The sequence below is a fragment of the Artibeus jamaicensis genome, unplaced genomic scaffold (assembly GCF_021234435.1).
Source record: "Artibeus jamaicensis isolate MK-2021 breed Jamaican fruit bat unplaced genomic scaffold, CSHL_Jam_final scaffold_2172, whole genome shotgun sequence".
Taxonomy (NCBI): domain Eukaryota; kingdom Metazoa; phylum Chordata; class Mammalia; order Chiroptera; family Phyllostomidae; genus Artibeus; species Artibeus jamaicensis.
Window position 1 is genome coordinate 854,179 of NW_026522031.1, and position 13,107 is coordinate 867,285.

The window sequence follows — 13,107 nt, forward strand, 5'->3', positions numbered from 1 at the left end:
TGTCAGAGACCCTGCCCCGGCGGCGAGATGGTGAGTCTGACCCACAGTCAAGTACAGATGCTCCTCAGACACCGGAAGCCCGAGAACCCAGATTCAGCCAAAGGCCTGGGCAACGGAAGTACACAAGCCAGACATCTACACATGTGACCCCCTCACCCCAACATGTGAACTCTTAGGGAGAGACTTGGTAGACAGGCCAAAAAGTGTAACCCCAACCTTAAGGCACATCTTATATTGAGGTGGCAATAAAGAACAAGTGGGAACCCAGAAATAGCTGCCTGAGAGGTAAGCCACACTGTATTTCAAAGTGGTCCCAAGAGCGGGCGGTCGGGGGCTTGGGCCACCGCGGAGAGGCCACCAGGAAAGAATGCTGGGAGAAAACACATCATTGGTAATAACCCTGAACGGATGGTGCGGACCAGCATCGGGTATCAGAAAAGGGGCAACGAGGGAAATGGAGACGGATTTAGGTGCGCAGCGCGGTGGGGATGTGGGAACGCGCCTAGGAACGGAGGTAGCCAAGAGGTAAACAATCAAGATCCCAGAGAGAGGAGGCATTCTCCTTCGTTCCCAAACCTGCCTCCAAATTCTCTAGGCCCTGGCGGACCCCAAAGTACCTTATTAAGAGGGCGGGGAGTTAAGGGTAGTCTTCCCGGAGGCAGCATCACATGAGCTGTATTTGAGGAAAAAGTCTAGAGGCGCTGGAGGAAGGGCTCTCTGCAGAAAAGTGAAGGGCTGGAGGAAGAGGCTGTGGGGTGCAAGGGCCCCCCTCCGCCCGAGGGCGCGCCCCTCGCGGACCGCAGCCCCGACAGTCTTCCCAACCCCGGACGCGCGAAGCCGCCCCTCCCTCGCAGCGCACTTACCGCTCCGACTGCGAATAGTGGCACCGGCCCAGCAGATTGAGTTTGCAGAGGTGCAGGTTTTCGCAGCCTCTGCAGTACTTGCGACGGCAGACGCGGGCTAAGGTAGTGGCCACCACCGACCGGGTGACCCCGACCCTGTCGCCGGTCTCCAACACCAAGAAGTGGTTGGGCCCGGCCGCCTCCAACACCTCGCAGAGCTGCGCCTCGGAGAGCTTAATCTCGTCGAGCAGCGCGGCCAGGGCCATGCGGCCCCCATGGGCGCACAGGATTTTGGAGATGAAGGAGCACACCGACGGGTCCGCCATGGCGCTCCGCTGGTCTGGCCGCGACGTGCGTCTCGGCTCGGGGAAGAATCGAAACTTACGGGAGCCCCGGGGGCGGAGGCGGGCGCGGGCGGCGCTCCGGCTGGGCGCGCCCGGGGTTCGCGAGCGCGCGCTCCCCGCCGCGGGCAGCGGAGCCCAGCAGTTTCGGTTTCCCGCTCGCCCGCGGGTGGAGAGGGCAGATACCACCGACCTGATCTGGTGGGGTCAGGTCTAAAGTCCACCGCGACAGCAACCGAAAGGAAAAAAGGCGAACCCCGCGGGCGGATGGGCAGACGACCGCGACGGCCGCCGCCGCCCTACGTACCGCTCCCCCTGGGTTCTAGGCTCCGCGAGAGTGAGGTCCCCAGCTGGGCAGAGCGAGACTTCTTCGGAAAGAAGAGAAACTAAAAATGATCTCGGGGCACTGGAGCAGTTTTTATAAGGCGGCCGGGGTGACGAATGACGCGAGTTTGGGAGCCGCCTTAAGTTGAATATCATTAACTTCACTCCATGTTGGAGGAAGTAACTTGAGCAAGCACGCAAGCCACCGGGCTGGATCCCGGATGCTCCCCGAGGTCCCCCAAATCCGGCTCACAGGCACCGCCAGACCTTGGGCCGCCTCGCCGGGACCGGTGTGTCCTTTCTCCTGCGTCACCACGCCCTTAAAAAAAAAAAAAAGCGATTATTCCTCTCCCTCTCTTTTGCTTTCTCTCGAGATTTTGAAAGAACCTCTTCCTGACCTTTGCTGGCCCGCATGCCTGCAATTGCTGACCGCGGTGCCCCAGGCATCCCTGAATTCTCTACAGCAAGTAGCCAGAAAGGAGCATGTTTAGACAGATCCCGAGATTCCAGGTAAGTTTTTCTCTTTAGATCTCTGGACAAGACCTTTTTTCCTGTGGGGACCCACTGGGTCCCCCGGAGTTGGTATAAAGGTTAAGTGAAAACTTGCGCTACAAAAGATACAAAAGAAATTTTATCTGAAATTCTCTCGATCTGATTAAAGCAGAGCCTCCTGAAAATACAGCTACCTTGGACTCGCTTCCTAAGGAGTTCACCGCTAGTTCAGTTGCCAGGTGGAGGAGACACACTGACCGTTGCCATTAGCATCAAAAAGCCCAGTAGCACCTTCCATATTCTTCCCTCGAGGCCTGAAAAAGCCCACTTTGTTAAATTGAGAGATACACTCTTCTGGCTATTCCAGTTTTTATTACTGGGGGCTCCCCACCCTTACCCAGGTGCAAATAAATCTTGTCTTTTCTCCTGTTCACCTGTTTGTCAGTTAACTTGCAGGCCCACAAGCCCTGGACCCAGGTTGGAAGCGGAGAAGTTTCCCCCTCAACACTCCAAGCGAAATAAATGTGTCATTGGATCATATGATCCAAGGAAATAAACTTTTTTTTAATTGGTAGAACTCAGTTGTCAAGTGAGAAATTCTACAGAATGATGATTGTGAATTCTCCCCAGGTCAGTAATTCGTGGTGGATGAACTTTGTCCCCCGGGAATGGAATACTTCGGTGTGAAAACCGGCCAAACTGGAGGCCCACACAAGATCGTCTGACATGTTCCCTCCAGCTATTCTACAGTTGCCTTTGATCCGCTGGGCCTTAACTGTGGTCTGATAGGCTCCCAGGAAAGGGCTTTCATGATCAAATCCATTAAATTCAACATAGCATCTCGGCGGAGCCAGAGTGGCTCACTGGGTTGGAATGTCCTTTAAAGCAAAAGGTCAAAGTTTCGATTTCCAGCCAAGGCACATGCCTAGGCTGTGATTCTGTCCCCAGTGAGGGGTGTGTGAGAAGCTCTCTTTCTCTCCTGTCTCTTCTCCTGTGTCTAAAATCAATAAGCATGCCCCTAGGTGAGGATAAAAAATAATAAAAATAAATAAGTCCTTACATTAGTCAGTGACTCCGAACATGCAGAAGTTTAGGACATAGTCCCTGCCCTCAAAGAGCTTGTGTTTGGGAAGACATGAAAAAACATTTGATTGTAAGGGAATCGGGTCCCAAATAACATCACTTGTGCTAAAACCTATGAAACCAAATCTAGATTTAATACCTGATTTAACTGCACTTTCACCCTCTCCCAGAAATATCATCTTAATCGACCAGTCTAGAATTTGGTAAAAAATCTGTAAGGTGAAATCTGTTTTTTTTTAATTATTGATTGATTGATTTGAGAGAATCATGGCTTTGTTGTTCCATTTCTCATGCGTTCATTGGTTGATTCTTGTATGTGCCTTGACCGAGGATCGAACCTACAACCTTGGTGCTTTGGGTCAGGGCTCTACCCAACTGAGATACCCAGCCAGGGTTTGTTATGGGAGCCTCTCCATCTCTCTCTCAACCCCCAGGAAGAAGAGGCAATCTGCATGATAAAACCCTGACCTTCTCTTCCTCCCCCAAAAGATGATGTCCTGGCCTAAAAATAGCCATTTCTTTTGCTAATAATTCACTCTTCTACCTATAAAAACCTTCCATTTTATATACCCTTTGGGGGCCCTTCTAGTTGCTAGATGGGATCTTGCCAGATCTATGAATTGCTTAATAAAGCCAATTAGACCTCCAGTCTTACTCAGTTGAATTTTGCTTATTCACAGGTTAAATGCTGTGATTGGTATATAAGACATCTGAGAAGGTAAAGTACAGTTTGACTAGAGAGGTCGGGAATAGAGACACAAAATCCCCTTCGATTTGAAGCCGTGAAAAACGATTTAATGGATTGCGGGAAGGGAAAAGGCGGCTATCTGGGGAAATTTTGAAATTCGTGCCATTGCAGATTGGGTTCTCCGGGAAGCAGACAGAGCTATGGAGTTGGGACTACAGGAGGTTCCCTGTGGTGTCACACCAGAAAAAGTTAAGGGAAGACAGTAATTGGTCCGTGGGGGCCGTCAGACTGCCACGCCTACCTCTCAACTCTGCCAGCCCGGCTGCGAACAGGCGCCTAGCCTCGGGCAACTAAACTTGTTTCCTGTTGGGGGGGTGGCGCGTCAGGGAGAAGTGCGTGACTTTAGTCCAAACACTGGGGCGGACCCTGAAGGAGCTTAAGCTGGAAGCTATCACCTACACACTCCCTGAGTTGAGCAACACTTGCTAGCTGACGGTGGGTAGTAGTGACTCGTTGCATCGCCGGTTATCTATATCTCCATTTGTATTCAGAAAACAACTCCAGGGGTCTGACGGGCTGCTCTTCCTGAAAGGAAACTCGGCGGAAGAAAGTTCATGTAATTAACTATAGCCTGTGTCAAGGCAATTGGTTGCGAGGTCACGACTGGGCCTCGGTGATATACCTCCACCACTGTGCATCCTCTCTCCCCTCCCCCTCAGCTACCACCTCGGTGTTCTCTGTTACCTCCCTAGGGGTGTAGCCCAAATCCTCATTTCTAACTGGTCTCAGCGCCTTGTCAGACTAGGGTTGCTACTCTTAGCCTGTTCATGCGGTCACCAGTTGACACCCCAATACCTCACCAGAATCCGCACACAAGCCACCATCCATTTTTAGCTGGAATCCACATAGTGAGAAGACCCATCCGTACCCTGAGCTTGGTTTTCTTTCCCTTGCTTAGCTGTTTCTATGGGACGCCTCGTGTGGCCTTAGGGTGTAAGCTGGGAGAGGGTTGCCAATGCAACTGTAATGAGTGACGTGGGAATCTGCGCTGCTTAGTCAGCTCCTGAGTCGTGAGAGGGTCAGCCCCAGATGTACCAGTTCCCTCCTATGTTGGCTTTGATGCTGGGTCTGCCTGGCTTATGACTCCGTGTCTGCTAGGACCCAGCTCATGATGGCCAGTTCTGAACCCAGGGTGAATCATGATCTGTACCAGTGCCCAGCCACAAGGTAGGAGCTGTTTTTCCAAAGGAGTGTAATTCTTCACCACACTTGGCATAACTTCGGGGATGGTGTTGTGATTCTGCCGCTGGGACTTGCCGTAATTGTCACATTATATCGTCTCCCATCGCTGACACCTCCAACACGCTAGGCTCTGCCAGATTGCATAGTCCAAGCAGAAGGGCTGTTTGAATAGCAGCCTGGACCTGCTGCGGAGCTCTTCTTTCCCGCTCTGAGCCCCACTCAAAGCTGGCCGCCTCCTGTGTCACCTGGTACATGGGCAGCGGTAGGATTCTTAGGTGTAGAGTGTGTTTCCTCGGAACCCAAAGATTCCCTACAGGCTCTGCTCTTCCTTCTCTCCGGCAAGCGATCCAAGATAACAGCAATTTGTCTTTTACTTGGGAGGACATGTACCAGGATGCTGCTCACCACCAGGCCTCTGATATCCTTTAGTGAAGCAGTAGGTCACAAAAACTACAGGCTTTACCTCCCACCGTCTGGAGCACTTGCGTCATTTCAAGCCGGTAGCATGTGCTCCAACTTCTTCTTCGGCCTGAGCAGCACGACATGGTTGTTGGAACGGATCGAAGTGATGCTGTGGTTGTCTTTGAAGTATATTAGGACAGAGAACTGAAGAGGGAACATGAAACTGTGGCAAAATTGCAAATGCTGGTAGGTATCCTTGCTGTGTGAATATGAACTATTTCTGATCCTCTTCCCTGACTGGGATAGAAAGGAAGGCATTTGCCAAACGGATGGCAATTGTGAGCTAGAAGTTGCATATGTGGGAGAAGGAGGGGTGGCAGGGGGCCCACAGTGCTTTAAGAAAAAGCCCATAAATAACTTTGGGTACCTGCCTTAACTTTGATTAACTGCCTCCGGTCACGTATCTTTTCTACAACAGATGACAAGAGGTAGTCTAGAAAAAGATGAGGACCTGGGTTAATAGACCTCCACACATACCTACGTTTAGGTGGTCACATTTTCCCGTGGGAAGGCATTCCCAACCTCTGTCCCCCAAATGAATACGTCCCCCCATCCCGCTAAGTTCTCAGAATAAAGGACCTGCTGCCTTGCCCTGTCTTGCCTCCTGCCTTTCATTCACATCAGCAAGGCCCATTCTCGTCTCTGAGAACGTATCGCTAATGAATTCTGCTTGCATACCAAAGCACTTGCTGATCTTTAATTCTTTACTGCATCAGAAAGAAGACCTGAGTTTCCCACAAACAGTCATGTACCTGAGACGGCGTAACTCCACTCGGGCCGAGCCACTCTGTCAGGGGCAGCTGGTGTAAAGGGGTTCTACTCCCTTGCAATAGTCTGCCATCATTCTCTAGCATCCACCCAACTGCTGCCAAGTCAACACTGGCAAGGTAAATGGACATAAGGTAGGGACCACTATCTTTTTGATAGTTAAGAGTGGCACTAACAGCTGCCATCCTCCCTTACCCAGGATGTAATGATATTTTGTGGTTACTGTATGAGGGAGAACCAAAAAAAACCACAACAATTATCTTCTGGAAGGCAGGCTCCTTGTTGTACAGGCTTTCTCTGGTAAGTGAATGTTCCAGGAACCCATCTGTACCAGTGCACCAACTGGTGTTGTTGTGAGAGGCTGCATTCGGCTTCAGTGAATTTTTCTGGAGGACTCAATGCATTTGCCCATTTCATGATGGATGATTTACAAGCACACCTGCCCACACCGTGCCGAGAGGGTTCAGCAGTTTTTGACCAAAAACGGCATGACTGCCACGCCCTACCCTCCCCGTTCACCCAATCTTGCCCTCAGTGAGTTATTTTGCTGTTTCCCCAGGCGAAAAAAAGTCCTCAAGGGGAAATATTTTGCAGGTGTGGAAGAGGTGAAACAAAAAGCGGCAGAAGCACTCAAAGGCATCAAAATTGATAAGTTCAAAGACTGTGTTGAGCAGTGGGAAAAATGTCTCAATAGGTGCATCGTATCCAATGGAGAGTACTTTGAAGACGACTGAAGTTTAAACATGTAAGAATAAATATGCAATTTTTTATTTATTTAGTTTTTTTTTAAGATTTTATTTCTTCATTTTTAGAGAGGAGGAAAGAAAGGGAGAATGACATCAATGTGTGGTTGCCTCTCACATGCTTCTAACTGGGCACCTGACCCACAACCCAGGCACATACCATGACTAGGTATCAAACCAGCGACCCTTGGATTCTCAGGCCAGTGCTCAACTCACTGAGCCACACCAGACAAGGCAAATACAAGGTTTTTTGGGCCCCCCTTCCTATTGGCCTGGAGGGGAGGAGGCAGGTGCAGTTTAAAATGCTCCGTGCGCCTCCCCTGCTGGGATGGCTTCTCATGAGCAGATGAGAGCGACCACGGCAGGGAAGGGTCGCAGGGACGCCACGTGAGGGGCTAGCCCAGCTCCCAAATCCCACCTGCACCTTTGCGGATTAGGAGGATGACAACCAGTGAGTCCATGGACCCAAGGGACCCACTGGAGGCTGTACCTTAGGGTTCCCGTTGCTCCCACTCTAGCAGCGGGAGAGAAAGTCTATGAAGAGGCTTCAGGTCTCAGAGTATTAGTTGACCTCTGACCTTGTGCCCCAAAGTCATCAGAATGTCCCAGTGTTCTGTCATCCAGGCAGATGTTGTATTTCGAGATCTCCGTGGGGAAGGAGAGGAGGAAGTATAACGGCTCGACCTCGAACAGTGCTATAGGCCCTTCTCCCTGGGAGCCTGGCCACCTCTCAGCCACTGGGTTTTGCTTCTGAACACTGATTCAGGAATGGAAACCAGGCAAGCAACTGTGACCTTTAACTGGGGAGACCACCTTCCTTATTCTCCTGCTTACTAAATCTCATTCTTTTCAGATTATACCTGTGAAGCAGTGCTTGGTCAGCTACCCATCTGCTTTCCTCCTAGGAAAACTCAGTTCTACTCCCTATTTCTAAAGCTCTCCTCTGGTCAGGTCCCCTGGCTGCCACTGTGACTTGGATGTTGCAAATGCCTGGCTTCTGCGGTTAGGCGCCATTGCCTGGTGACTGCTGCATCAAGGTCCTATCACTCCCACGGCTGTCAGTGAGCCTCCTAAGGTCAGTGACATCCTACAGGGAAAGCATCACTGAAACTTCCTAGTGACATTGCTGTCCTCCTCACCGCTGTGTGCCCCACATCCTCCATGAATGGGACCCTTCCGAGCCATCCTGTGGATGCCTCATCTTCTGGTGAGTCTTCTGGCCTTGACCTCATATACTTATCCACCATGTTCACGTTCCTGAGTCTTTTAATTCTTTCTTCTACTCTCTTCCCCAGAAATGTAAGCATTTCAGCCTCACTCTTCATGGGCCATCAAATTGTCCAGGCTGCCAGGCGCAGTAATTACGGGCAGTAATTTTTAGCACCCCCGATCCTTGCCAGGGTGCTAAAGCTTGTGTCCCGCGAGACTGCTTCTAGGTGAATAAATTCTTCTGTGTAAAGTCCTGTATTCCAGTTCCCCTGGTGGAGCAGCTTGTTCGGAATGGTAATGTTGGAAGTCAAAATGGACCACTCACTTTAGAAGATTGACAAGGGACACAGAGGAGAGGAAAGGAGAGGAATTATTCAAGTAGCTAGAGGGAGATTTTTGTATTCGTTTGTTTGCTTGCGCGTTACTGTTTTCATGGAACATCTGGGCATGTGTGAAAACTTCGAAGAGCTAAGACTGGGGGGAGTGCAAAGCTGCAGTTTCTAGGGCACATTAGTATGATATCAGGCCACATGAGTGTGTTGAACCACCAGCCATCAAAAAGGGAAGCAAGCCCTGGCTGGGTAGCTCTGTTGGTTGACGCCAAGATTGTGAGTTTGACCCCCAGTCAGGGCACATATATAAGAGTCAACCAATGAGTGCATAAATGGGTGGAAAAACAAATTGATGTTTCTCTTTTCCTCTTTTTTCCTCTCTCTCCCCCTCCCTGTCTCTCTAAAATTAATAAATAAAAATATTTTTTCAAAAAATGAAGTATAACTTATACACAGCCAATGAGTCAGCTACGCTAAGTCTTAGAAATTAGAAGTACATAAACATCAGAGGGTTGAGGCAGATGTAATGTCTGAAGTCCAGGGTAAGCAGATGTTCGCCAGGAGATAAGGGAGTCAGGGAGGCAGTAATTAGCCAGACAGAGGAGGGCAGAGGGAGGGCTTCGAGGGGTTTTCCCTAGATCGAAACTGCCTAGCAGCTACGCTCCCTCCGAAGCACTGAACTGGGAAGAGAAGGAGCAGTAGGTGTACCGGAGGGGTTAAATTTAGAGAGAGAAGGGTAGTTCCCCTCTTTGAGAACACATTTAGACTTTTCTTTGGTGGTGTTAAAATGAGGAACTTCAGGCTGCGAACCTTCTTCTCGAAACACTTGTCTGAAAGCAGAAGCAACGAGCAAGTTGTCTCTGCTCAAGGAGCAAGTCGCAACTCGTCGATGAGATGGTCTAATGCACTAGTCAGCTAGCTCCCAGCGCCTCTCACCTCCTGATATTTGCGGCCTCGTGCAGACCCTTCCCACTCTGAGCAGGACTGACCTGCGTGCTCCACAGGACATCACAGAAACAACAGTGTGAGCTCCAAGACTAGGTCGTAAAAACCATTGTGACTGTCATCTCGTTTGCTCTCTCTACACGTGCTCTGGGGAAGCCAGTTGTTGTGTGGACTTTCTAGCAGCCCGATGGAGAGATCCACGTGGCATGTAACAAAGACCTACTGCCAACCGCAGACACTAGCCTGCCTGGTGTGTCGGGGGTGGGGGGCCATGCGCAGTGGCTGCAGCCCCAGCTGACAGCATCAGGAGGGACTTGACTCTGAGCCAGAATCACCCAGCTGAGCTGCTCAGCAGACACTACGGGAGATAAGAATATTGATTGCTTTAAGCTATTAAGTTTTGTGATACATTGTGACATGGCAACGAGAGATTAATACAGTCCGTCCAAACTCACAAAAGTTCCCGCACACAAAGTAATGTGGACTCTTGAAGAAAACTGGATATGTACCCAGGCCCGGAGGAGCACAGAAAGAATGGATTAAGGGAAGAGAGCAGATAAGGGGGGGGGGGGGGGATTACAACAGGTTACCAGGCTGTGTGTGGCTGGAGAAGGATCACAGGAAGCGGGAGATATCCAAGGCCAGCGCAGGGAAGTTCAAGGCAGGACTGGGCTTGGCTGGCAGAGAGAGGTTTAGCAGCAGGCTGCATCTGGGTGGCGGTTCACAGTGTGGGCGTCTTCCTTGACTACTGTACCACCGGGATGGGACAGAATTAAGACTGTGCCCTGAATGTCAAGGCACCGGGTCAGATGCTGACAAGACCACCAGGCCCTGAGCATTTACTATGTTAAATGTGCTCAGAAAGAGTCTGAAGTCATTGGCATTAAATCAGTGACCTTTCACTTTGCGGGACAAAAACCCAAGCAACTGAGCCACCTGGCTAGGGCTAAGGTTATTTTTTTCTTCTTTTTTAAAATTATTATTTTTTAAAGTTTATTTATTTATTTAAAAATATTTTATGTATTTATTTTTAGAGAGAGGGGAAGGGAAGGAGAAAGAGAGGGAGGGAAACATCAATGTGTGGCTGTCTCTGGAACGCCCCCTACTGGGGGCCTGGCCCACAACCCAGGCATGTGCCCTGACCAGGAATCGAATCACAACCTTTTCCTTTTCATAGCCTGCACTCAATCCACTGAGCTATACCAGCCAGGGCTATTTATTTATTTTTAGAGAGAGGGGAAGGTGGGGAGAAAGAAATGGAGCAAAACATCAATATATGGTTGCCTCTCATTTACCCCCACCTGGAGACCTGATTGGCAGTGCGGACATGTGCCCCTGACTGGGGATTGGAATGGAGATCCCTTGGGTTCACAGGCCAGTTCTCAATCCACTGACCCACCCTGGCCAGGGATAGGCTGGTTGTTTTCAAGAAACAAAAGACTCAGGCCCTGACCAGGTAGCTCTGTTGGTTACAGTGTTGTCCGATAAACTGATGTTTTTCTCTCTGTTTCTCTTTTCTCTCTCTCTCTGAAATCAATACATTCATACATACACATATACATAAAATGATTTTTCAAAAAAAGACTGATGGAGAAGCTTTGCCCTCCCCCTAACTGCCCAAAAGAAGTGAGATAGAAGACCCACCCCAGGAAGGGAGATAACTACAGATCACAGATAACTGCAGTTTAGTATGAACTAAGTGTAACAGACGGGGAGGAACCTTGCAAAGCCTGTTTGATCAAAGTCCTCTCTCTGGGCCCATTGTTGAAGACAGCCCAACAGACACTTGTCTACCACACATTCGGTTTTCCGTATGCATGTGAATTGCTTCCCTCTCCCTTAAGGTCCCGCCCCACAACCCCCCTTTCTCTACGATTCAAGACGGCAACTACACCTTGACTGCCTGATTCATCCTCAGGCCTAGAGTTCTTCTGGAAACCCCCTGTGTGCAAATGTAATAAATTTGGTTATTTTCTGTTAATCTGCCTCATGCCAATTTGACTGTTACACCAGCCAGAAGAACTTGGATAGAAGAATGTTTCCTCCCCTATCCTTTCATGACCAATGAACCTGGGAAGTAGGTACAATTACTATCATGATCAGCTGAGAAAACGGAGGCCCAGAGAGGTTAAGTGACTTGCCTAGGTCACACAGCTAAAGCAAGTGGTAGAGCCGAGAACTGAGCCCAGGTGGTCTGTCTGCAGGGGCTGCACACTGAACCACTGTGTGATGTTGCCTCTTGCTTGTCAGTGATCTCAGATGAGTCATAAACATATTGGTTAGACGGGTTTTCTTACCTCAGGTTAGGTAACCTGCTCAAGGTCACAGAGGTAGGAAGCATGGAGAAAAACATCTCCATGCTTTCTACCTCTGGGGGAAGTCCGGGGGCTGGGGGGAGGCAGGGTTCTAACCCAGGTCTTACTGACTCTAAAGCACTCAACCCTACGTCACCGTCAGCTCTTGCTACAGGTGAGGGGATGGGCTGAACCAGGCCTCTCCAGGACCCTTCATCTTAGCAGCTGGCTGATACAGGGAGTTCCTCCTCTCCGAGCTCATAGATTGCAATGCTTGGTATTTTTCCTGTTTATATTCTATCATGGTAATATTGCTTTCTTGATTCTCCAACGATCTTTCCACCAAAGAAATAATTACATAAGCTACCAGAAGTTGCAAATTCTTTTTCTCAGTATCTTCACATAGACAAATTCACTTCATTTTAACTGGTATGTGTGAATGTTACTTTTTATATTTAAATAAATATTCACCCCCATATCTTTGGCTCATTTCAGTGGAAAATTAGGCCATAAAGAAGAACTTGGGAGGTTTTTTGTTTTTAAGGGGGGGGTCAGAGAAATGGGAGGGAAGGGACAAAAACATCGATTGTTTGCCTCTCTCTCATGAGAGATGGAGACCCAACCCACAACCTAGGCACGCGCCCTCACCAGGAAAAGAACCAGAGACCTTTCGCTTTGCAGGACAATGCCCAACCAACTGAGCCACACCAGTCAGGGCAAACTCAAGGGGTTTTTTAATAGATGCCTCGGTTTTATCTGGGATTATGGAAAATTTTGATATAAAAGTAAAACAAACTCACAGGTGTTCATCGCCTAGCTTCAACAATTATAATCAACAGCTCTCTTAGCTAGGTCTCTTAGTAGTAGTTCAGCCATTACTATATTATCCTTTAGTACAGGTTCAATCACTTTTTAAAAAGCAAATTGTTGCCCTGGCTGGTGTGTCTCAGTGGATTGAGCACTGGCCTGCAAAACAAAGGATCACTGGTTTGATTCCCAGTCAGGGTGCATGTCTGGGTTGCAGGCCAGGTCCCTAGTGGGCGGCATGCGAGAGGCAACCACACATTGATGTTTTTCTTTCCCCCTCCCTTCCCCTCTCTCTAAAAACAAATAAATAAAATATTTAAAAATAAAAATAAAAAGCAAACTGTTCATTGGTATTGTTTCTTGCTCATAAACTTATAGATAATTTACATCTTACTCATTTTAATGATCAGTATCATCCAAAATTCTCATGGTGACTATGTAGTACTTTCTGAATTTAAGAATAAGTCATTTTGAAATGATGGAAAAACATATTTGTTGAAGGACTATATTTTCAAATGTTTAATCCTGGAGTCAT

General features: G+C 49.0%; 1 protein-coding gene and 1 long non-coding RNA gene across 9 annotated transcripts in view; one reads left to right on the plus strand and one right to left on the minus strand.

Annotated features, from left to right (window-relative positions):
• The window catches only part of ZC3HAV1 (zinc finger CCCH-type containing, antiviral 1), a 60,125-nt gene extending 58,957 nt beyond the window's left edge, over nt 1-1,168 (minus strand). The window contains exon 1 of one of the 2 annotated variants that reach the window (XM_037159267.2): nt 864-1,168. In XM_037159267.2, coding sequence (XP_037015162.2) covers nt 864-1,168 — 305 coding nt within the window. Of the gene's footprint in view, nt 1-617; nt 718-863 lie in introns of those variants that run through there. The other variant, XM_037159268.2, reaches the window with a different exon arrangement.
• On the plus strand, nt 157-10,020 carry LOC119059572 (uncharacterized). Of its 7 annotated transcripts, none has more exons than XR_008389982.1 (4): nt 157-285; nt 1,882-2,017; nt 2,630-8,192; nt 8,281-10,020. It is a non-coding gene; the product is annotated as an uncharacterized LOC119059572 (long non-coding RNA). The 7 variants fall into 7 exon arrangements; XR_005084434.2 differs by lacking the exon at nt 157-285 and adding an exon at nt 1,710-1,797; XR_005084432.2 differs by lacking the exon at nt 157-285 and having other exon boundaries at nt 1,802-2,017; nt 2,630-6,987; nt 7,937-8,192.
• The last annotated feature ends 3,087 nt before the right edge of the window (nt 10,021-13,107 follow it).